The 26,660-nt window shown below is 43.5% G+C and overlaps 1 protein-coding gene across 22 annotated transcripts in view; it reads right to left on the bottom strand.

Moving 5' to 3' along the window:
* LOC110488157 (thyroid hormone receptor beta) overlaps positions 1-26,660 on the bottom strand; it is a 118,010-nt gene that overhangs the window by 24,636 nt on the left and 66,714 nt on the right. For 12 of the 22 annotated variants that reach the window (XM_021560242.3, XM_021560231.3, XM_021560232.3 and 9 more), the window contains 3 exons: positions 4,777-4,833; positions 4,523-4,595; positions 4,184-4,237 (listed from right to left, as the gene is read on the bottom strand). In XM_021560242.3, the coding sequence (XP_021415917.1) occupies positions 4,184-4,237; positions 4,523-4,529 (61 nt within the window). In that variant the 5' untranslated portion in view covers positions 4,530-4,595; positions 4,777-4,833. Of the gene's footprint in view, positions 1-4,183; positions 4,238-4,522; positions 4,596-4,776; positions 4,834-22,975; positions 23,048-26,660 lie in introns of those variants that run through there. The other 10 variants (XM_090227890.1, XM_090227879.1, XM_090227889.1 and 7 more) reach the window with 3 other exon arrangements.

Below are 26,660 nucleotides of genomic sequence, written 5' to 3'. Positions count from 1 at the left end.
AGTGAATGTGACTAAAGTCTATTAGGTTTATCACTATATTAGCTCACAAGGTCTCAAGTACGTTAACAATAACAAGAAAATTTTCTTTTCCTGGGGCTTTCTGCTAATGACACCTATATTTTCTGGTACTAAAATAAACATATATTCTTTACACTTCCGTTAATATTGGTAGCTAGTGTGATAATTAGAAGTTCCATAGTTGGTAATCCATAAAGTTATTTGTGCCACAACAGTGCACAGTGCTGCCGGATCATGTTCAGAGTTATACCTACTACTAGATACCTTTTCAGTGGGAAATGTCTACACATTATTGACCTGCTCACAGGGGAAGCCTACTCAGAAAAGGAATTATGGTGTTTGGTGAATCTCAGGCAATGGTGTCATAGTTAATGACAAGCAGATGCTAGTAGTCAATACTGCTATTCAGGTCCAAATCACCTAACATGTCGGAAACTGATTGTGTAGCTCAATAATGTCACTAAGAAATGTAAAATATGCTATTATCTGGTACATTGTCTTGAACAGATATTTGGACAAAAGCGCTAAGGTTAGCGTTTGGTGACAGTGGCCAGGTAACCAAAACCAAACCATGGAATGATGTCTTTTCTCATCCATAGATAAGGGGTAAGGAAACAAATATGTTATTTTCTAATTTGGGTGAACTGTCCCTTAGGCTCTGTTAATTTGTGTTAATATGTGCTAATGCTAATCTGACACCAAATGGACAACAAAACAACAGCAGAATGAGTCATGATGACCAGAAACACTTTAATTTTGGGGATAAATAAATGTGAATCCAGTCTCTCAATCTTCATCACCCTCCATTCCCCTTCTCTTGTTCTTACCTATCAAGACGTACTGTATGACGCAATGACTCAATGATGCACTGAAGTGCCCCTAATGACACCCAATGCACTAGTTTTGACCAGATCTCCATTGGGCTCTGGTCCTTGAGATACAGTAACTAACTGATGCCTTGACACAATTATCTGCCATGTAAGACAAAGATATTAGGAAAAAAGTCCAAATGACAAGCCCTTGAACAACCTCGAAGGGTTGATACTGCAATATAATATAACTATACAACCGGCCAAAAGTTTTAGAACACCTACTTATTCAATTCTCTCTCTCTCTCTCTCTCTCTCTCTCTCTCTCTCTCTCTCTCTCTCTCTCTCTCTCTCTCTCTCTCTCTCTCTCTCTCTCTCTCTCTCTCTCTCTCTCTCTCTCTCTCTCTCTCTCTCTCTCTCTCTCTCTCTCTCTCTCTCTCTCTCTCTCTCTCTCTCTCTCTCTCTCTCTCTCTCTCTCTCTCTCTCAGTGAGAGAACGAGCGAGACATAGGGGGAGAGAAAGAGAGATGGACAGACATTCAAAAGGTTTCAGTGAGAGCTACAGGACAGACGGACAGACAGACAGACAGACAGGCAGCATGTTGTGTCCCGCATCCATCTGGATGAGAGACAGAGAACTGAATTATTCAAAACGGAACCTAAAAATGGAGCACTAAAAGAGGGGAGTGTGTGTGTGAGTGTGTGGAGGGGGGTGGGGTTGGGTTGAATGGGTTCATGAAATAGAATGAATGGGTTCATCAAATAGCACACTATCAGCCTTAGGGTCAAATTATTTTTGTAGAAGAGAAAACCACACAATTATACTACTTTACCCGGCAACAATACAGAAGCAGCCCTCTATGTTACCCATGGCAAAAGGAGTGACACATGAATGCCTTTGACCTCAGCACTGCACACGGATCCTCTGCCAGGTAACAGTAACAAACATCTAACATTCATGGCTCTGCCTAAGGCTGTGAGGCTGAAACGTTGGCACAGAAAATATATATTTGACACTTTGCAAGCGCAGTGTGCAGAAGAGCTTCTCCTCTTTAAACAGTGACAGAGAGGACCCAACCAAACCCTGTCCGTTTCCATATTCAGCCTGGACATTTCCACATGAATAAAACACAGACACAGAGAGTACCCAGCTGGCATGACGCTATCTCTCTCCCACGCAGACATTACTATTTAGTTCAGATCTCTGTCAGTAAGGCCAGCGGACACACACACACACACACACACATACACACAGCTTTCCGAGAATGAAAGGGAAGATCAAGGTGCATCTGAAATGGGGAAATGATTTAATGATTGGATCTCTAATTCATATGTGAGCTGCTATACAGTGGTTTAGAATGTCACTGACTGTTCTGACTGTTCCTTCTACCTCAACCGTATGACATACATATATATGTCATACAGTGCCTTGCGAAAGTATTCGGCCCCCTTGAACTTTGCGACCTTTTGCCACATTTCAGGCTTCAAACATAAAGATATAAAACTGTATTTTTTTGTGAAGAATCAACAACAAGTGGGACACAATCATGAAGTGGAACGACATTTATTGGATATTTCAAACTTTTTTAACAAATCAAAAACTGAAAAATTGGGCGTGCAAAATTATTCAGCCCCCTTCAGTTAATACTTTGTAGCGCCACCTTTTGCTGGTCGGGACTTTGACTTGGCCATTCTAACACCTGGATATGTTTATTTTTGAACCATTCCATAGTAGATTTTGCTTTATGTTTTGGATCATTGTCTTGTTGGAAGACAAATCTCCGTCCCAGTCTCAGGTCTTTTGCAGACTCCATCAGGTTTTCTTCCAGAATGGTCCTGTATTTGGCTCCATCCATCTTCCCATCAATTTTAACCATCTTCCCTGTCCCTGCTGAAGAAAAGCAGGCCCAAACCATGATGCTGCCACCAACATGTTTGACAGTGGGGATGGTGTGTTCAGCTGTGTTGCTTTTACGCCAAACATAACGTTTTGCATTGTTGCCAAAAAGTTCAATTTTGGTTTCATCTGACCAGAGCACCTTCTTCCACATGTTTGGTGTGTCTCCCAGGTGGCTTGTGGCAAACTTTAAACGTCACTTTTTATGGATATCTTTAAGAAATGGCTTTCTTCTTGCCACTCTTCCATAAAGGCCAGATTTTTTTTCAATATACGACTTGATTGTTGTCCTATGGACAGAGTCTCCCACCTCAGCTGTAGATCTCTGCAGTTCATCCAGAGTGATCATGGGCCTCTTGGCTGCATCTCTGATCAGTCTTCTCCTTGTATGAGCTGAAAGTTTAGAGGGAAGGCCAGGTCTTGGTAGATTTGCAGTGGTCTGATACTCCTTCCATTTCAATATTATCGCTTGCACAGTGCTCCTTGGGATGTTTAAAGCTTGGGAAATCTTTTTGTATCCAAATCCGGCTTTAAACTTCTTCACAACAGTATCTCGGACCTGCCTGGTGTGTTCCTTGTTCTTCATGATGCTCTCTGCGCTTTTAACGGACCTCTGAGACTATCACAGTGCAGGTGCATTTATACGGAGACTTGATTACACACAGGTGGATTGTATTTATCATCATTAGTCATTTAGGTCAACATTGGATCATTCAGAGATCCTCACTGAACTTCTGGAGAGAGTTTGCTGCACTGAAAGTAAAGGGGCTTTATAATTTTGCACGCCCAATTTTTCAGTTTTTGATTTGTTAAAAAAGTTTGAAATATCCAATAAATGTTGTTCCACTTCATGATTGTGTCCCACTTGTTGTTGATTCTTCACAAAAAAATACAGTTTTATATCTTTATGTTTGAAGCCTGAAATGTGGCAAAAGGTCGCAAAGTTCAAGGGGGCCGAATACTTTCGCAAGGCACTGTATATTAGATCAAATCGAGTTCAATAGGGTCAGATACCTTTCAATAGTACATGTCATTCTCCTAATGACAAAATATATTCTGAGTGCACCCTTTAGTGCAGTGTTTCTTCACTGTTGTTCAACTACCCCCAATGTAAGACTTTACTATAACCCCACAAGACTACTTTACTATAACCCCACAACCCAGACAGACAGTATAGAATAGAGAAGTATGAGGATGAGGAACAGAACTATGTAGAGAGATAGAATGACAGGGAGGACTGTAACTGTACTATGTAGATCACAGGAGGTTGGTGGCACCTTAATTGGGGAGGATAGGCTTGTGGTAATGGCTGGAGCAGAAGGAGTGCAAACACATGTGTTTGATGCCATTCCATTGATCCATTCCAGCTATTACCACAAGCCTGTCCTCCCCTCAGCAGCCAACACTGATGTAGATACATAGACAGCTAGAATAGTTGAGAGGGAGGTGTAGAACCGTACCATTTTGCATGGCCTCATGTTTCCAGCGGGGGGTGGTGCATTTGTCTCCTTGCTCTAGAAACGAGAAGCAGAAAGCATTTAGAAACAGAAACAGTCTCTTTTTTGTGAGCGTCACAGCACAGCACAGCACAGCACAGCACAAGACAGCACAGCATGCCACACTCGCCTGGGTCAAAAGCCCTGATGATGAGGACATTCTTTTCAATTTAATGCAGTAAACAACCCCCCCACAGATTTTGACCCAGACCAGTGAGGCATTCTGTGCTGTGACATATGCCCCCCCAAAGAGACTGTTCCTACAGAGTAGATGGATACTTCAATGTATTTTAAAAGTGTTACCTGACATGCTGCTGGGCTTCAGGGCATAGACACCATTCTCATACCCTCCCCTGCCTTCTGATACTGGCCTGGGCTGGAGGGGATAGAGCTGGAGATTACATGGACAACTCACAGAAAACATAGCACTTAAACGTAACTCTCTAGCTCTCTGTATTCCCAGTCAGTTTCTAGGAGATCAGTAGGACATTGTTAACTATACAGAAGGTACCCAGAGCCGTGTATAGATGAGTGTCTCTGATGGCACTTATTCTCACCTGTGTGCGGACTGTCAGAATCCCCCACGGTGATGCGTCGGCTTACACCATTGGAGCCTGAAAGACATACGAAGGGTTTTGTTCGATTTGCTTAAGAAGGCTTCATTTGTGTGTACCGTATATAGGCTATGAATGATGATCCCAACATCTCAACCAATACTGAAGTGATGCAAAGCAAACTGTCTGCTGACAAAAACAATTGCGGAGGGAAAGTCTGTTTGCTCAGTTGCTCTTTCAAACAGAGAGAACTTTGCAGTAGAGTTTGTTAGTAGAATGCCTTTCAGGTCAGATTCAGCTCTGTTGTTGTTATAGGTCACAGTCTTGGCCCCCCGAGGAACAGGTCTCATATGCCAAGTGTGCCCTAGACATGCTTCCCACAGCGACACAGAGTGGACATAGATGGAACTTCAACCACACACACACTCATATACACACACACAAGCACAGCTCTAAAGCCTTAACAGGGAGAACAACACACAACAGAGAAAGAGAGACTGTGACGCCTCATGGGTGTCCCGGTCGCAGCCAGGTGTGACACAGCCTGGGATCGAACCCGGATCTGTAGTGACGCCTCTAGCACTCTAATGCAGTGCCTTAGACCGCTGCTCCACTCGGGAGATATCAAGGTATCTTAAAGGGGACCAACTCTGTCAAAAAAAATATCCATATCTACTCTCATACCTTTTGTTGATCACACATTCTCAACCGAAGTTCACATATGGGCAGTAATACAAGACAGCGCAGAGAAGCAGGGGAAATGTTATAAGGGTATTTTACAGGGGCGCAACTTTGGTTTTAGAGGTGGGGGACATAATTATTATTTTTCATTTTTATCCGGTCGGAAAAACACTCTAAACAGCCTACCCGACCACTCGGAGGCGTCCACATGGTCCTAAAGCACACCGTTGCCTCGTTTTGTATCATAAAACTGGGGAGGACAAAATTGCAATTTCAGAATGTCCCCCCATCCCCAGTGAAAGTTGTGCCCCTGGTATTTTTACATGAATAGGCGAGACGTGCTTTGATAATGCAACCTATGGATTACAGAATTAAGTTATATATTTTCATGTGAGACAGGAGTCAGGGATTGGGGTTTCAGTGGAATTGGGATGATAGGAAAATAGCCTAGGCACTATATAAGGCTACTCCTACGTGAGTCAATAGATAGATAATACACTTGATTTAGGCTACATTATTGCATGCTAAATGTTTCTGATTAGTGATAGATGAGCAAACAAATAAATTAGCTTCCAATTCCACCTGTCCAACCAGAGATCCATTAACCAAATATATAGACAGAGATTCAGTGAAACAATCAGGTCCCCTGTGGGAATCAAACCCGCAACCCTGGCGTTGCAAGCGCCATGCTCTACCAACTGAGCCACATGGGACTCATCATTGGCCCTCACCTCAATTAAGCTAACATTTCCCCAGCCTAATTGTTACCAAATATCGAAATGCAGATTCAGTGAAAACAAAGATCTGACATTGATTGATTTATCTGTATGAGTCCCCCACGTTGTCTTAAAGCAGTGCCATGGCTCTGTCCCAATCAAAACGGTGCTGAAATGATCATGTAGGTGACCACACACAACTATTGCTTTAAAACAGTTGTATATGACTTTGGGAGTTTTAGTATAAGCAAGAATTTGAAACATGCCTTCAATTACAATATTACAATATTTTCATCATTCAGTTGATCATAGCGAAGGTGAATTATCCTTTCTCTGCGCTTCTTCTAAGCCCAATAGCTGTTTCCTCGTCTCCTCAGTCCGCTGCCACCCAACTCCGCCGCTCTGTTCTCAACACCAGTTTAAATCAATATAGCCTGCTGTTTTCTAGAAATCAGTTTTATTTCAGGTTCGGCCTCATTTCATTTCTGTGATGTCGGGCCAGGCCTGGGCTCGGGCTTCAGCTCATCGGGCTTGCATCGGACAGGGATCTAATTTTCAGTTCTGATGACAACTCTAAACTGCAGTCGGGTCTCGTGTGCAGTCCGGCAGTGTCAATTACAGTATGTGTATGCTTTGAATCTAGGCTAAAGGCTTCCATGAGACAACCTGTTTGGATAATGTGCAATTAGATTTTTGCCAATCTGCTGCTGCACATGTTGTGTATTTTGTGAAATTGCATTAGTGCTACATTGGAGGAAAATTTGGTAATTGAAGAGTGTGAAGAGAAAATTGTAGAGGTGCCATCTTAGTGTGCACGTTTGCTGTACACAACTCAAACCCTCCTCCCATAGCCCCCTCCTTTGATGAACAGCTGGCTGGAGGTGAAGTGCATAATGGGTACAGGGCATGGGGTGTGCATACATCCACTTATACTTAGTTATTTACATCATTTTAAGGATAAAATGATAAATCTATCTACATGCAACTTGGCATCAGGACAATAATTGTAGCCTTATCAAAGGTAGCTGGGGAGTGCCTGTTGGCTGTAGTGGGGTTCACGGAAAGTTGTCTGTTGTGATGTGTGTTTGTGTGTGTGTGAGTGAGAGTGGCTGACACAGCAGTGATAAATGAAAGATCAGTTGGGTTTTAATTTTTTTTTTTACCTTTATTTAACCAGGCAAGTCAGTTAAGAACAAATTCTTATTTTCAATGACGGCCTGTTCAGTGGCAGAACGACAGATTTGTACCTTGTCAGCTTGGGAGTTTGAACTTGCAACCTTCCGGTTACTAGTCCAACGCTCTAACCACTAGGCTACCCTGCCGGTTAGATAGATATAGGGAGCAGTGGGTGGACTATGTGTGTGTGTGCCTTTATTATAGTTCCGCGATGATGATGATGGGGGCCATTTTCAATTACACTCCTCGATTCAAGCTTGGTAAATGAACAATCAGAACAACAAGACTTACTCTCCTTGTGTAATGTTTTGTGTGATAAAGCTCAAAGTGTGTGTGTGTGTGTGTGAGAGAGACAGAGTGTTGTCTGAATACACCCACACTCACTTGGTCCACAGATGGCCTTTTTTAAAGGAAATCACTTGGTTGAGCGCTTTGGCGAATGTCTAATTATAATTTGGGCACATAGAGTCCTGAATTACCACAGTGATACTAATGGCTCTGAACACACACACACACACACACACACACACACACACACACACACACACACACACACACACACACACACACACACACACACACACACACACACACACACACACACACACACACACACACACACACACACACACACACACACACACACACACACACACACACACACACACACCCCACAGGCCTGATTCAGCTGGAGAGAGCGATAGAGCGAGAGAGAAAGAGAGCATGGTCTCTCCCCCCGTTCCCCCACTGTCCTCCTCCCCTTTCACCTATCTGTCAAAGCCATGTGGTTGTGTACCTCTCTTGCTCACTCTATTTCAATGTCTCTCAAATGAACTGCCTACTTGTTAGGTTTGAAAGAAGCTGATTGTTAAAACAATGGAGTCAAGTACTTTAATTATCTGTGATGTGATGGTTAAAAGACTAGATAAGTGCCTTTCATGTATCAGTCAATTCATGCTTTCATACAGGTACAAGAGAACACATGGTGATATCTATTTAGGAATAGACCTTTTCAATGGGCCTTTCCTTCAAAGACAAAAGGTTCCTCTGATTGAGACAACTGACGCAGCTCATGCTCTAGCTCCAAGATAAACCAGCAATATTACATTTTCAGTTTCTGTGTCCCAAACAACACACAATTTATTTTATTTTGGGCGCACTAGTTGTGTATATAGTAAACAAAAAAGGAATGTCTTCTCACTGTCAACTGCGTTTATTTTCAGCAAACTTAACGTGTAAATATTTGTATGAACATAAGATTCAACAACTGAGACATAAACTGAACAAGTTCCACAGACATGTGACTAACATAATTGGAATAATGTGTCCCTGAACAAAGGGGGGTCAAAATCAAAAGTAACACTCAGTATCTGGTGTGGCCACCAGCTGCATTAAGTACTGCAGTGCATCCCCTCCTCATGGACTGCACCAGATTTGCCAGTTCTTGCTGTGAGATGTTAACCCACTCTTCCACCAAGTTCCCGGACATTTGTCACCACTGATAAATCCACCATAATTGAAAATTTCAATAAGCATTTTTCTACTGCTGGCCATGCTTTCCACCTGGCTACTCCTCCTACCCCTGTCAACAGCACTGCACCCCCAACAGCAACTCGCCCAAGCCTTCCCCATTTCTCCTTCTCCCAAATCCATTCAGCTGATGTTCTGAAAGAGCTGCAAAATCTGGACCCCTACAAATCAGCCGGGCTAGACAATCTGGACCCTTTCTTTCTAAAATGATCTGCCGAAATTGTTGCCACCCCTATTACTAGCCTGTTCAACCTCTCTTTCGTGTCGTCTGAGATTCCCAAAGATTGTAAAGCAGCTGCGGTCATCCCCCTCTTCAAAGCGGGGGACACTCTTGACCCAAACTGCTACAGACCTATATCTATCCTACCATGCCTTTCTAAGGTCTTCGAAAGCCAAGTCAACAAACAGATTACCGGCCATTTCGAATCTCACCATACCTTCTCTGCTATGCAATCTGGTTTCAGAGCTGGTCATGGGTGCACCTCAGCCACGCTCAAGGTCCTAAACAATATCTTAACCGCCATCGATAAGAAACATTACTGTGCAGCCGTATTCATTGATCTGGCCAAGGCTTTCGACTCTGTCAATCACCACATCCTAATCGGCAGACTCAACAGCCTTGGTTTCTCAAATGATTGCCTCGCCTGGTTCACCAACTACTTCTCTGATAGAGTTCAGTGTGTCAAATCGGAGGGTCTGTTGTCCGGACCTCTGGCAGTCTCTATGGGGGTGCCACAGGGTTCAATTCTTGGACCGACTCTCTTCTCTGTATACATCAATGAGGTCGCTCTTGCTGCTGGTGAGTCTCTGATCCACCTCTACGCAGACGACACCATTCTGTATACTTCCGGCCCTTCTTTGGACACTGTGTTAACAACCCTCCAGGCAAGCTTCAATGCCATACAACTCTCCTTCCGTGGCCTCCAATTGCTCTTAAATACAAGTAAAACTAAATGCATGTTCTTCAACCGATCGCTACCTGCACCTACCTGCCTGTCCAACATCACTACTCTGGACGGCTCTGACTTAGAATACGTGGACAACTACAAATACTTAGGTGTCTGGTTAGACTGTAAACTCTCCTTCCAGACCCATATCAAACATCTCCAATCCAAAGTTAAATCTAGAATTGGCTTCCTATTTCGCAACAAAGCATCCTTCACTCATGCTGCCAAACATACCCTTGTAAAACTGACCATCCTACCAATCCTCGACTTTGGCGATGTCATTTACAAAATAGCCTCCAATACCCTACTCAACAAATTGGATGCAGTCTATCACAGTGCAATCCGTTTTGTCACAAAAGCCCCATACACTACCCACTATTGCGACCTGTACGCTCTCGTTGGCTGGCCCTCGCTTCATACTCGTCGCCAAACCCACTGGCTCCATGTCATCTACAAGACCCTGCTAGGTAAAGTCCCCCCTTATCTCAGCTCGCTGGTCACCATAGCATCTCCCACCTGTAGCACACGCTCCAGCAGGTATATCTCTCTAGTCACCCCCAAAACCAATTCTTTCTTTGGCCGCCTCTCTTTCCAGTTCTCTGCTGCCAATGACTGGAATGAACTACAAAAATCTCTGAAACTGGAAACACTTATCTCCCTCACTAGCTTTAAGCGCCAACTGTCAGAGCAGCTCACAGATTACTGCACCTGTACATAGCCCACCTATAATTTAGCCCAAACAACTACCTCTTTCCCAACTGTATTTAATTAATGTATTTATTTTGCTCCTTTGCACCCCATTATTTTTATTTCTACTTTGCACATTCTTCCATTGCAAAACTACCATTCCAGTGTTTTACTTGCTATATTGTATTTACCTTGCCACCATGGCCTTTTTTGCCTTTACCTCCCTTCTCACCTCATTTGCTTACATTGTATATAGACTTGTTTATACTGTATTATTGACTGTATGTTTGTTTTACTCCATGTGTAACTCTGTGTCGTTGTATCTGTCGAACTGCTTTGCTTTATCTTGGCCAGGTCGCAATTGTAAATGAGAACTTGTTCTCAACTTGCCTACCTGGTTAAATAAAGGTAAATAAATAAATAAATACATTTCTGGGGGGGAATGGCCCTAGCTCTCACCCTCCGATTCAACAGGTCCCAGACGTGCTCATTGGGATTGAGATCCGGGCTCTTCGCTGGGCATGGCAGAACACTGACATCAGCCATACTGCTCGTTCTGTGCGCGGTGGCATTGTCATGCTGGAGGATCATGTCAGGATGAGCCTGCAGGAAGGGTACAACATGAGGGAAGAGGATGTCTTACTCAACACACAGCGTTGAGATTGCCTGCAATGATAATAAGCTCAGTCCGATGATGCTGTGACGCACCGCCCCAGACCATGACGGACCCTCCACCTCTAAATCGATCCCGCTCCAGAGTACTCTGTGTAACGCTCATTCCTTCGACAAATAAACGTGAAGGGATTGTCCTGGTGTAACTCGGGCAGTTGCTGTTGCCATCCTGTACCTGTCCCGCAGCTGTGATGTTCGGATGTACCCATCCTGTGCAGGTGTTGTTACACGTGGTCTGCCAATGTGAGGATGATAAGCTATCCGTCCTGTCTCCCTGTAGCGCTGTCTTAGGCGTCTCACATTACGGACATTGCAATTGATTGCCCGGGCCACATCTTCATGCCTCCGTGCAGCACCTTCACGCAGATGAGCAGGGACCATGGGCATCTTTCTTTTGGTGTTTTTCAGAGTTAGTAGAAAGGCCTCTGTTGTGTCCTAAGTTTTCATAACTGTGACCTTAATTGCCTACTGTCTGTAAGCTGTTAGTGTCTTAATGACCGTTCCACAGGTGCATGTTCATTAATTGTTTATGGTTCATTGAACAAGCATGAGAAACAGTGTTTAAACCCTTTACAATGAAGATCTGTGAAGTTACGAATTATCTTTAAAAGACATGGTCCTGAAAAAGGGACGTTTATTTTTTTGCTGAGTTTATATTGGGTATATGGTGCCATTTGTGACACACCCGGTGGCTGGGATGAGTGGGCCACCTAACGTGGTGGAATACAAAATACAGTTTAGCAATAGTCACTGCATACATAACACAGTATCCACCTAAAGTTGTGCTATAGTATGTTCATGCAGTTATCAAAACTAACATATTCTCATCACATTAGTCTGGGAAGGATATAAGCAAAGTAGAAGTATCAATGAAAAGTACAGTACCATCTAACCAGCTACAAGGTTTTCCATGAGCAAGAATGACACCATTATAATGTCAAGAAGAGTTAACCCTAAGATCTGGTGTGTGCTCATAAAGACAGCAGATGTTAGGAAAGAGCTGCAAAACCTGGACCCGTACAAATCAGCTGGGCTAGACAATCTGGACCCTCTCTTTCTAAAACTATCCGCCGCCATTGCTGCAACCCCTATTACCAGCCTGTTCAACCTCTCTTTCGTATCATCCGAGATCCCTAAAGATTGGAAAGCTGCCGCGGTCATCCCCCTCTTCAAAGGGGGTGACACCCTAGACCCAAACTGTTACAGACCTATATCCATCCTGCCCTGCCTATCTAAAGTCTTCGAAAGCCAAGTTAATATACAGATCACCGACCATTTAGAATCCCACAGTAACTTCTCCGGTTTCCGAGCCGGTCACGGGTGCACCTCAGCCACGCTCAAGGTACTAAACGATATCATAAGCGCCATTGATAAAAGACAGTACTGTGCAGCCGTCTTCATCGACCTGGCCAAGGCTTTCGACTCTGTCAATCACCGTATTCTTATTGGCAGACTCAATAGCCTTGGTTTTTCTAATGACTGCCTCGCCTGGTTCACCAACTACTTTGCAGACAGAGTTCGGTGTGTCATATCGGAGGGCCTGTTGTCCGGACCTTTGGCAGTCTCTATGGGGGTACCACAGGGTTCAATTCTCGGGCCGACTCTTTTCTCTGTATATATCAATGATGTCGCTCTTGCTCGGGCGATTCCCTGATCCACCTCTACGCAGATGACACCATTCTGTATACTTCTGGCCCTTCCTTGGACACTGTGCTAGCTAACCTTCAAACTAACTTCAATGCCATACAACACTCCTTCCGTGGCCTCCAACTGCTCTTAAACGCTAGTAAAATTAAATGCATGCTTTTCAACCGTTCGCTGCCTGCACCCGGCCGCCCGACTGGCATCACCACCCTGGACTAAAGGTCGACCGAATAATGGCCGATTAATTAGGGGTGATTTCAAGTTTTCATAACAATCGGAAATCTGTATTTTTGGGCGCCGATTTGCCGTTTTTTTTTTTATGTACATCTTTATTGAACTAGGCAAGTCCGTTAAGAACACATTCTTATTTTCAATGACGGCCTAGGAACGGTGGGTTATCTGCCTTGTTCAGGGACAGAATGACAGATTTTTACCTTGTCAGCTCGGGGGATCCAATCTTGCAACCTTACAGTTAACTAGTCCAACGCAATAATGACCTGCCTCTCTCTCGTTGCACTCCACAAGGAGACTGCCTGTTACGCGGATGCACTAAGCCAAGCAAAGTTGCTAACTAGCATTAAACTTATCTTATAAAAAACAATCAATCATAATCACTAGTTAACTACACATGGTTGATGATATTACTAGATATTATCTAGCGTGTCCTGCGTTGCATATAATCTGACTGAGCATACAAGCATACAAGTATCTGAGTATCTAAGTATCTGACTGAGCGGTGGTAGGCAGAAGCAGGCGCGTAAACATGAATTCAAACAGCACTTACGTGCGTTTTTACAACCTAAAACTTCTTACCTGGGAATATTGAAGACTCATGTTAAAAGGAACCATCAGTTTTCATATGTTCTCATGTTCTGAGCAAGGAACTCAAACGTTAGCTTTCTTACATAGCACATATTGCATTTTTACTTTCTTCTCCAACACTTTGTTTTTGCATTATTTAAACCAAATTGAACATGTTTCATTATTTACTTGAGGCTAAATTGATTTTTATTGATGTATTATATTAAGTTAAAATAAGTGTTCAGTCAGTATTGTTGTAATTGTCATTATTCCAAAGAAAATAAAATACATTTAAAATCGGCCAATTAATCAGTATCGGCTTTTTTGGTCCTCCAATAATAGGTATCGGCGTTGAAAAATCATAATCGGTCGACCTCTACCCTGGACGTTCCGACCTAGAATATGTGGACAACTATAAATACCTAGGTGTCTGGCTAGACTGTAAACTCTCCTTCCAGACTCATTAAACATCTCCAATCCAAAATCAAATCTAGAATCGGCTTTCTATTTCACAACAAAGCCTCCACTTCACTTCACTTACCCTAGTAAAACTGACTATCCTACCGATCCTCGACTTCGGCGATGTCGTCTACAAAATAGCTTCCAATACGCTACTCAGCAAACTGGATGCAGTCTATCACAGTGCCATCCGTTTTGTTACTAAATTACCTTATACCACCCACCACTGCGACCTGTATGCTCTAGTCGGCTGGCCCTCGCTACATATTCGTCGCCAGACCCACTGGCTCCAGGTCATCTATAAGTCTATGCTAGGTAAAGCTCCGCCTTATCTCAGTTCACTGGTCATGATAACAACACCCACCCGTAGCACACGTTCCAGCGGGTATATCTCACTGATCATCCCCAAAGCCAACACCTCATTTGGCCGCCTTTCCTTCCAGTTCTCTGCTACCAGTGACTGGAACAAATTGCAAAAATCGCAGAAGTTGGAGACTTTTATCTCCCTCACCAACTTTAAACATCAACTATCTGAGCAGCTGTACATAATCCATCTGTAAATAGCCCACCCAATCTACCTAACTCATACTGTTTTTATTTTATTTACTTTTCTGCTCTTTTGCACACCAGTATCTCTACTTGCACATCATCATCGGCTCATTTATCACTCCAGTGTTAATTTGCTAAATTGTAATTATTCGCTCCTATGGCCTATTTATTGCCTACCTCCTCATGCCTTTTGCACACACTGTATATAGACTTTCTTTTTTCTACTGTGTCATTGACTTGTTTATTGTGTTATTGGCTTGTTTATTGTTTACTCCATGTGTAACTCTGTGTTGTTGTCTATGTCACACTGCTCTGCTTTATCTTGGCCAGGTCACAGTTGCAAATGAGAACTTGTTCTCAACTAGCCTACCTGGTTAAATAAAGGTGAAATAAATAAATAAAAAGAGACATTTGGTGGCATGTTTTGTAGGGTATGCATGGGTGACTGAGCTGTGTGCTAGTAGTTTAAACAGACAGCTCGGTGCATTCAGCATGTCAACACTTCTTACAAAAACAAGTAGTGATGAAGTCATTCTCTCCTCCACTTTGAGCCATGAGAGATTGACATGCATATCATTAATATTAGCGCCCTGTGTACATTTAAGGGCCAGCCGTGCTGCCCTGTTCTGAGCCAATTGTAATTTTCCTAAGTCCCTCTTTGTGGCACCTGACCACACGACTGAACAGTAGTCCAGGTGCAACAAAACTAGGTGCCTTTAGGACCTGTCTTGTTGATAGTGGTTAAGAAGGTAGAGCATCACTTTATTATAGACAGAGTTCTCCCCATCTTAGCTACTACTGTATCAATATGTTTTGACCATGACAGTTTACAATCCAGGGTTAAGTCAAGCAGTTTAGTCAGTGTTCACATGCCCGAACACCTTGAATGCAAAAGAACACGATCCTCCCAGCCACTGACAGGGAAGGAGTCTGCAGCTTACGAATACAAATCAAATAAAATTGTATTTGTCACATGCACCGAATACCATAGGTGTAGTAGACCTTACAGTGAAATGCTTACTTACAAGCCCTTAACCAACAATGCTTAACAATCATTATGGTCTTGTCTACCCAGTATTTTCTGTCATTATTCCAGCTCTTTCATATCAGTGCAGCTGAAGGAAAGGAGATGATGTGACTAGGAGAGGATGTTACATTAGTCTATTAAGACACAACCACAGTTCTTTTCCTCCAGGGCCAACTTCCTGCTCGGCTGGCTGGATCACATGCCACTCACTTACATCATCAAAAAAGCACATCTTTGGATACCCTTCAAACACCTATATGGGCAACATGAGATAAGTACCATTGCAAGCATGAACGCACACAATACACACACACACACAACACTGTAGTTGACCCATGCATTTATGGGAAGTGAACCTAGCTACTTCTATCTCGGGTGAACTCTTGCCCAATACAGAAATACAGTAGCACTAGAATAGATGTTGAGATAGAGAGCTAGGTGTAAAGGATGGATGTTGAGATAGAGAGCTAGGTGTAAAGGATGGATGTTGAGATAGAGAGCTAGGTGTAAATGATGGATGTTGAGATAGAGAGCTAGGTGTAAAGGATGGATGATGAGATAGAGAGCTAGGTGTAAAGGATGGATGATGAGAGAGAGCTAGGTGTAAAGGATGGATGTTGAGATAGAGAGCTAGGTGTAAAGGATGGATGTTGAGATAGAGAGCTAGGTGTAAAGGATGGATGATGAGATAGAGAGCTAGGTGTAAAGGATGGATGTTGAGATAGAGAGCTAGGTGTAAAGGATGGATGATGAGATAGAGAGCTAGGTGTAAAGGATGGATGTTGAGATAGAGAGCTAGGTGTAAAGGATGGATGTTGAGATAGAGAGCTAGGTGTAAAGGATGGATGTTGAGATAGAGAGCTAGGTGTAAAGGATGGATGTTGAGATAGAGAGCTAGGTGTAAAGGATGGATGTTGAGATAGAGAGCTAGATGTAAAGGATGGATGATGAGATAGAGAGCTAGGTGTAAAGGATGGATGTTGAGATAGAGAGCTAGGTGTAAAGGATGGATGTTGAGATAGAGAGCTAGGTGTAAAGGATGGATGATGAGATAGAGAGCTAGGTGTAAAGGATGGATGTTGAGATAGAGAGCTAGGTGTAAAGGATGGATGTTGAGATAGAGAGCTAGGTGTAAAGGATGGATGATGAGATAGAGAGCTAGGTGTAAAGGATGGATGTTGAGATAGAGAGCTAGGTGTAAAGGATGGATGTTGAGATAGAGAGCTAGGTGTAAAGGATGGATGTTGAGATAGAGAGCTAGGTGTAAAGGATGGATGTTGAGATAGAGAGCTAGGTGTAAAGGATGGATGTTGAGATAGAGAGCTAGGTGTAAAGGATGGATGATGAGATAGAGAGCTAGGTGTAAAGGATGGATGTTGAGATAGAGAGCTAGGTGTAAAGGATGGATGATGAGATAGAGAGCTAGGTGTAAAGGATGGATGATGAGATAGAGAGCTAGGTGTAAAGGATGGATGTTGAGATAGAGAGCTAGGTGTAAAGGATGGATGTTGAGATAGAGAGCTAGGTGTAAAGGATGGATGTTGAGATAGAGAGCTAGGTGTAAAGGATGGATGTTGAGATAGAGAGCTAGGTGTAAAGGATGGATGTTGAGATAGAGAGCTAGGTGTAAAGTATGGATGTTGAGATAGAGAGCTAGGTGTAAAGGATGGATGTTGAGATAGAGAGCTAGGTGTAAAGGATGGATGTTGAGATAGAGAGCTAGGTGTAAAGGATGGATGTTGAGATAGAGAGCTAGGTGTAAAGGATGGATGTTGAGATAGAGAGCTAGGTGTAAAGGATGGATGTTGAGATAGAGAGCTAGGTGTAAAGGATGGATGTTGAGATAGAGAGCTAGGTGTAAAGGATGGATGTTGAGATAGAGAGCTAGGTGTAAAGGATGGATGTTGAGATAGAGAGCTAGGTGTCAGAAATCACAAGCAAGTGAGTTTCAGGCTTAAAAGTGTTATGGTGTAACTGAAATGTTAAACAGCGCAGATCAAAAAGTCATAATATTAAATTTATTGTATTTATTTATTTATTAATTTAGAAATGTGTGCAGAAGGATAAAATACCTTTGAGATTGACTGAAGGTTTTGAAATGTTCTGGGTAGGTTACCAATATATCCATCTAAAAATAAACATTGCCCGTATCTCAGCAACCAAAGCACAGTGGCGAGAGAGAAAGAGAAGCTCGGCCAACAGACCATGTCCATTTACAATGCAGTACATTTTAGTCATTTCACCGGATACTATTAGCCAGAACAATATGAAATAAGTGCTGAATAACTGCCCACAAATGGTAATCTTGGGAAAACAAAGAAATCTGTACAACTGAATACTTTGTACATTTTGATGTACTACCCAAGACTCCTACCCATCCCTTTACCCATGCAGTAAAAGCTTTAGCCAATATGAAATGGGTTTGGGACTGAGGTGGAAACAAGCTGAATCAGATTAAATGGTGCACTAGGTGGATGCTAGCTGCAGTAAATCCACATATGTAGTGAGTCAAGACTTATTTGAGTTCTAAGCACCAGAGAAAATAAATGACACGCACGTAGCTAAGCCTCCAGTTGTATAAATTGTGTGGTATCTGCCTTTGGGGTAATTATTTAGTTATTAATGCAAAATGTCATCATGCATCATGACATTAAATGAATGTAATTAATTAAATACGTGGCTGTATTCTCAGAGCCTTCATAACCGTCTCTTGTGCCCCTTATCTAACATGGCCCTTTGATAACATACTTCAAGCTTTATCACACAAAACATTACACAAGGAGAAGAATATGGCCCTGATCATCATCATCATCCAACTGCGGAGGAACCATAATAAAGGCACACACAAAATAAAGGCCACCAGATGGTGTTTTCAATAAAAAAAACTATTTGGCTGATAAAATAATCCTCTGGACTGCACTTTACATTACATTAAGATGGAGCTGAACCACTAGGGGAAAAACACACCGTCTATATATATGTGTGTGTGTGTGTGTGTTGGACCAAAGCACCACAATCGCCTCATGCAGTATACAGAGACAAACCCTGCTGTGTGTTCTGAAAGAGTACAACTTGAATGTTCCAGTTGTGGTTAACAGATTTCCACCAGACTGTTGATCACAGCCACACATTTCCCTAAAGATGGATACTAAGTTAATTCAACTGTAATAAAGTTGTCATTCTTGAGCTCATTCATGTTTAATAATTTGACTAAATCCTCCACATCCGACCTAAATAATGCTGAAAATATTTGAATTTGGAGACGCCCTTTCTAGATACCCTAAACTAGGCCTGCATCCGTATTGGCCCTAAACTAGGCCTGCATCCGTATTGGCCCTAAACTAGGCCTGCATCTGTATTGGCCATAAAACTAGGCCTGCATCCGCATTGGCCCTAAACTAGGCCTGCATCCGTATTGGCCCTAAACTAGGCCTGCATCCGTATTGGCCCTAAACTAGGCCTGCATCCGCATTGGCCCTAAACTAGGACTGCATCCGTATTGGCCCTAAACTAGGCCCGCATCCATATTGGCCCTAAACTAGGCCTGCATCCGTATTGGCCCTAAACTAGGCCTGCATCCGTATTGGCCCTAAACTAGGCATGCGTCCATTATAGTCCTAAGGGCCCTAGTCAGAAGTTGTTCACTACAGGTAATAGGGTGCCATTTGGAGAGCAGCCCAGGTCGGAATAAGGAAGTTGACTGGGAAGGCCTCATCTTTCAGAGACTGAGGAGAACTGCCTGACCCCACCACCCAGCCAGTGTGTGTGTGTGTGTTAACCAAACACACCAGGGAGTGAATTCTACTCAGTGAGATTAATCGTTCAAACTTTAGAACATACGTTGCAGATAGAAATATATGTAGAAATGTAATGACTAGAGCTGGCACAGTACCAAATCCCTATTCTACATGGTAGATTATCATGTCTGTTGAAGACATTTCTATCTAAGCGTTCTGTAATGTCCCCCCCCCCGAAGAGGCCCCATATGGTTCCTCCTTCCTAGAAAGCATAAACCAAATACTGATTTAAACACATGCACACAGACACGCACATACACAGAGGCTGGTAGGAGGAGCTATAGGAGGACGGCTCATTGTAATGGCTGGAATGGAATTAATGGAACAGTATGAAACACATCAAACATATGGAAACCATGTTTGACTCGGTTCCACTTATTCTGATATAGTGATATTGGGGAGATCGATTGGTTTATTACTCGATTGGCTTATTACTCTCTCGTTTTATGGTCTTAAATCAGCATTTATTGATCTGAACTTAGTTCAACTGATTGCTGACCCCACTCGTTTGAATATAAAGAATCCTGATAAATCAACTCTGATCTCATACTTCAAAAAATAACCCTCAAATACAGAACTAGTGGTGTCTTTGAAACGGACCTCAGTGATCACTGTCCCATAGTCTGTGTCAGGAACACAAAGTTGCCTAAAACGAAACCACGCCTTATCACTTAGGGAAACTTTAAACCCTTCCATGAGCAACGATCCTTAATGACCGTTGCCATTCCAATTTGCCCTTGAACCATTCGCTAGTATGTTTATCTATGTATCTGATAAACATGCTCCAATGAAGAGATTAAGAATTAAAGATAGAGTCAACCCATGGTTCATGCCAGATCTTGCTGAGTTAAATCAGCTAAGGAACAAAGCTTGGTCTGAAGCAAGACAGACACATTGGTAGCACTGCTGACTGGCTGACCTTCAGACAACTTAGAAACAAATGTACTGCTTCTATAAAAAGGGCTAAGTCAATCTATTTCATTAATTCCATTTCTGACCTTTGTGACGATCCAGCTATGCTTTGGAAGGCTATTAAATTGCTAAAAAGAAGCAGCAACACAGACAAAAGCTAAATAAAGGACACCTTTAAACAATATTGTATTGCATCAGACCATTCATTTGAAAGGGGACTATGAAAGGACTGTTCATGACACAGGCTCATCTCTGATTATCACTTATTCTATACACATTGTTTTGCCTCAATCTCTACAAGATAATTCTTTGCCATGCTAGTCAAAATATGCCATACACTGTCCTATACTTAATTCAAATGTTAATCACAGACTCGCCTGCTACTGTAAATGGAGACCCACTGGTCTCTCTTCGGCAAGTCACTACTAAGGAAGTTCTGGACGCTCTCTTAGATGTTGATGTTAAATAGTCCACTGGGGCAGACATGCTTGACCCGTGTCTTCTACAGCTTGCTGCACCTCTGATTGTGGAGCCCTTAGCACATATTTAATTAATCCATTATTAGTATTAGTATTAGTACTAAGGTGTGGAAGTCGTCCCTTGTTCTCCAGCTCCACAAAGGTGGTAATCCCTGCAATCTTAATAATTCATTTCCCAATATCAAAACTTTAATGCCTAGCATAGGCTCAGAGGCAGGCAGAGTAGTCAGGCAGGTAGGCTCAGGGGCAGGCAGAGTAGTCAGGCAGGCAGGCTCAGGGGCAGGCAGAGTAGTCAGGCCGGCAGGCTCAGAGGCAGGCAGAGTAGTCAGGCAGGTAGGCTCAGGGGCAGGCAGAGTAGTCAGGCAGGCAGGCAGGCTCAGGGGCAGGCAGAGTAGTCAGGCCGGCAGGCTCAGGGGCAGGCAGAGTAGTCAGGCAGGTTCAGGGTCAGGGGCAGGCAGAGTAGTCAGGCAGGCAGGCTCAGGGGCAGGCAGAGTAGTCAGGCAGGCAGGCACAGGGTCAGGCAGAGTGGTCAGGCAGGCAGGCACAGGGTCAGGCAGAGTGGTCAGGCAGGCAGGCACAGGGTCAGGCAGAGTGGTTAGGCAGGCAGGCACAGGGTCAGGCAGAGTGGTCAGGCAGGCAGGCACAGGGTCAGGCAGAGTGGTCAGGCAGGCAGGCTCGGAGTCAGGACAGGTAAGGGTCAAAACCAGGAGGGCGAGAAAAGAGAGACTGGGAAAAGCAGGAGCTGAGACAAAACGCTGGTTGACTTGACAAACAAGACAAACTGGCAACAGACAAACAGAGAACACAGGTAACACAGGAGACAATGAGGAAGATGGATGACACCTGGGAGGGGAGTGGCGACAATCACAAAGACAGGTGAAACAGATCAGGGTGTGTCACTGTCAGGTGGATGGATTATCTTGGCAAAGGATAAATGGTCACTAACAGGGATGTAAACAAATTTGTACACAAAATTTGAGCGAAATAAGCTTTTGGGGGATGGAAAATGTCAGCGATTTTTTTTATTTCAGTTCATGAAACATGGGATCAACACTTTACATGTTGTATTTATATTTTTGTTCAGTATACATGCACACAGCAACCTCTGTGTTAAAACCTCTCGATTCAGTCTACCACTCTACCATTGTCTCTTATATAGTTCTGTTGGCTGGGAATCTTTGACTACCAGAAGGTCCCAACATGGGCTATTATTTGTATATAAAGCACTTCTCCAGAAACTCTGATACTACCTCACTTCTAAATTGGAAGTCTAGTATCTATAAGATTCACTCTCAAGACTGTTTGGTTCTAGAGGTCTCCTCTGAGTTAGGGGAGACTGGTTTCAGTTACTATACCCCTCAGTCCTGGAATTATTTATTTAACCTTTATCTAACTAGGCAAGTCAGTTAAGAAGAAATTCTTACTTACAATGACAGCCTAGCAACAGTGGGTTAACTGCCTTGTTCATTGGCAGGATAACAGATTTTTACCTTGTCAGCTCGGGGATTCGATCCAGCATCCTTTTGGTTACTGGCCCAACACTCTAACCACTAGGCTACCTGCCGGAATGACATACAGGTCACTCTAAAACTTATTTGGTCCCAAAAGGTTAATTTACTTGTTTTGATTGATTGCACTTGTTTTAATTGATTGTATATATTGTTTCTACTGGCATTTTGAATGTAACGTAATTTATTTTAAATGCTGTAACTGCAATTTTGTAGTTATCATGCTTGAATTTTTGTTCACATTGCTTGAACTGTTGTTCTCAGGGAAGCATTGGAAATGAGACCCTGGTCTCAATGACTTCCCCTAGTTAAACAAAGGTTAATAATACAAACATGATTCCATGCCAGCCATTACAACGAGCCTGACCTCTTACAGCTCCTCCCACCAGCCTCCTCTGACACACACACACACACACACACACACACACACATATATATGCATCCCTGTTTTTGAATGTCTGTGTGTGTGCTGTTTAGCTGAGGCCTGGGAGATGGGCTGAAGTGTAGCTTACGGCTCTCGGTATTGGCAGAGCAGAGCAGACCCTGGCATGCTATGAGACGCTGTGTGTGTGAAGTGTTGGACGCTGGCTAGCTGTCTGACAAAAGGCCATTCTTACCAGAGGGAGGGAGAGAGGCATAGAGAGAGGGAGGGATTGGAGGAGTCTGCCGAGTTCCCCCAGACAGAATCCTGGAAGAACGAGAACCAAACATCAGATTCTGGTGTCTGAGCGATCAACACTATCAGTCTCTTAATCGATCATAACAGTTGTAAAATGTTTTCTATTCAAATACGTCCAAAGAGGTTTGCGGTGCTATAATCAAAAATAATGTCCATGTATAGGCCTAATGCTCGACAACGAGTTAAAGCACATCAGTGGAGGCTGCTGAGGGGATGACGGCTCATAATAAGCTGAAATGGAGTCAATGGAATGGTATCAAACACATGGTTTCTATGTGGTGGATACCATGCCACTGACTTTAATGTGGTGGGTACCATGCCATTGACTTCATTCCAGCCATTATTATGATCCGTCCTCCCCTTAACAGCCTTCACTGAAGCACATACATGAACAAATAAATGTACTACCAAACAAATAGTGGGCCGCTGAAAGCCTGCAAGTACTGGCAACTCGCACTTTCTACTGTGAGTACTGGCACTAAAAGCAACGTGTATTAAGACAATGCATCGGGCCTTACAATCGAGCCTTACAATCGAGCCTTACAATCGAGCCTTACAATCGAGCCTTGCATCGAGCCTTGCATCGAGCCTTACAATCGAGCCTTGCATCGAGCCTTGCATCGAGCCTTACAATCGAGCCTTGCATCGAGCCTTACAATCGAGCCTTGCATCGAGCCTTGCATCGAGCCTTGCATCGAGCCTTGCATCGAGCCTTACAATCGAGCCTTGCATCGAGCCTTACAATCGAGCCTTGCATCGAGCCTTACAATCGAGCCTTGCATCGAGCCTTACAATCGAGCCTTGCATCGAGCCTTGCATCGAGCCTTGCATCGAGCCTTGCATCGGGCCTTACAATCGAGCCTTGCATCGAGCCTTACAATCGAGCCTTGCATCGAGCCTTGCATCGAGCCTTGCATCGAGCCTTGCATCGAGCCTTACAATCGAGCCTTGCATCGAGCCTTGCATCGAGCCTTGCATCGAGCCTTGCATCGAGCCTTGCATCGGGCCTTGCATCGGGCCTTGCATCGGGCCTTGCATCGGGCCATGCATCGGGCCTTGCATCGGGCCTTGCATCGGGCCTTGCATCGAGCCTTGCATCGAGCCTTGCATCGGGCCTTGCATCGAGCATTAGCCTTTTATGAAGAAACAAACAGTGACACTCTGGATGTACACATACGCAGTGGCACACGAGGTACACACACGACGTACACACGAAGTACACACATGAGGTACACACATGAGGTACACACGAGGTACACACACGACGTACACACGAAGTACACACATGAAGTACACACGACGTACACACGAGGTACACACGACGTACACACATGAGATACACACATGAGGTACACACGAGGTACACACAAGGCACACACGAGGTCCACACGAGGTACACACGAGGTACACACGAGGTACACACAAGGCACACACGAGGTACACACATGGCGTACACACATGACGTACACACAAGGTACACACACGACGTACACACGAGGTACACACGTGGTACACACGACGTACACACGTGGTACACACACGACGTACACACGTGGTACACACATATGCAGAAGCAGAGGGTTGAAGATCCCAGAGATGCTTTATGACTCCCTTAACCTCCCACAAGAACTTTTCCACTTCTTACCCCCCTTCTTTTTCACTAGGGCCTCTCAGCCTCTCTCTCACTCTCAGCTTATTTCTCTCCATTTCCCCCTCTCACTCTCTGATGACTCATTTCTCTGTGTGTAATGTCTGATCAAATCTAGTTATTAAAGCGGGCGAGGTATTTTTGCCGTTACTGTAGCTCTGAGCGATTAGGGCTTTCTGGTCTGTTCAGTTTAGGTTAGATTATTAGAAAATAACCACAGTTTTGGACTTTGGTTTTGATTATTGTTTTAAACATTAAATGCACAATGCAATGTGTAGGTTGAATGCTGTAACAACAGATGTAAAATACATTTTAAAAAGACCCATGATGGTAGTGACTGCCCATTACTGCTTATCACTTATTAACCATCATTTATTCACATTACTTTGCTTTAATAAAATACAGTGCATTCAGGAAGTATTCAGACCACTTGACTTCTTCCACATTTGGTGACTTTACAGCCTTATTCTAAAATGGATTAAATGGTTCTTGTTTATTCATCAATCTACACACAATACACCATAATAGCAAAGCAAAAACAGGTTTTTAGAATTTTTTGCTAATTTATACAAAATGAAAAACTGAAAATATCACATATTTACGTAAGTATTCAGACCCTTTACTCAGTACTTTGTTTAAGCACCTTTGGCAGCGATTACAGAGTCTTCTTGGGTGTGACGCTACAAGCAGGTATATCTCACTGGTCACCCCCAAAGCCAATTCCTCCTTTGGTCACCTTTCCTTCCAGTTCTCTGCTGCTAATGACTGGAATGAACTGCAAACATCACTGAAGCTGGAGACTCACATCTCCCTAACTAGCTTTAAGCACCAACTATCAGAGCAGCTTACAGATCACTGCACATGTACATAGCCCATCTGTAAACAGCCCATCTATCTACCGCATCCCCATACTGTATGTATGTATTTATCTTGCTCCTTTGCACCCCAGTATCTCTACTTGCACATTCATCTTCTGCACATCTACCATTCCAGTGTTTAATTGCTATATTGTAACTATTTATTGCCTTAACTCCCTTATCTTATCTCATTTGCACTCACTGTATATAGACTTTTGTTTTATTTTTTTTCTACTGTATTATTGACTGTATGTTTTGTTTATTCCATGTTTAACTCTGTGTTGTGGTATGTGTCGAATTGCTATGCTTTATCTTGGCCAGGTCGCAGTTGCAAATGAGAACTTGTTCTCAACTAGCCTACCTGGCTAAATAAAGGTGAAATAAAATTTCAAAAAACAAGCTTGGCATACCTGAATTTGGGGAGTTTCTCCCAATCTTCTCTGCAGATCATCTCAAGCTCTGTCAGGTTGAATGGGGAGCGTAGCTGCACAGCTATTTTTAGGTCTCTCCAGAGATGTTCGATCAGGTTCAAGTCCAGGCTCTAGCTGGGCCACTCGAGGACATTCAGAGACTTGTCCAGAAGCCACTCCTGCATTGTCTTCTTGGCTGTGTGCTCAGGGTCATTGTCCTATTGGAAGGTGAACCTTCGTCTCAGTCTGAGGTCCTGAGCACTTTGGAGCATGTTTTCATCACGTATCTCTCTGTACTTTGCTCCGTTCATTCTTCCCTCCTTTCTGACTAGTCTGCCAGTGCCTGCCACTGAAAAACATCCCTACAGCATGATGCTGCCACCACCATGTTTCACCGTAGGGATGGTGCCATGTTTCCTCCAGACATGATGGTTGGCATTCAGGTCAAAGAGTTCAATCTTGGTTTTATCAGACCAGAGAATCTTGTTTCTCATGGTCTGAGAGTCATTAGGTGCCTTTTGGAAAACTCCAAGCGGGCTGTCATGTGCCTTTCACTGAGGAGTGGCTTCTGTCTGGCCACTCTACCATAAAGGCCTGATTGTTGGAGTGCTGCAGAGATGGTTGTCCTTCTGGAAGGTTCTCCCATCTCCAAAGAGGAACTCTGTATCTGTCAGTGACCATCGGGTTCTTGGGCATCTCTCTGACCAA

This window comes from Oncorhynchus mykiss, chromosome 30 (assembly GCF_057628025.1).
Source record: "Oncorhynchus mykiss isolate SJ-2025 chromosome 30, ASM5762802v1, whole genome shotgun sequence".
Classification (NCBI taxonomy): Eukaryota; Metazoa; Chordata; class Actinopteri; order Salmoniformes; family Salmonidae; genus Oncorhynchus; species Oncorhynchus mykiss.
This window is presented reverse-complemented; position numbering and strand designations above follow the sequence as displayed.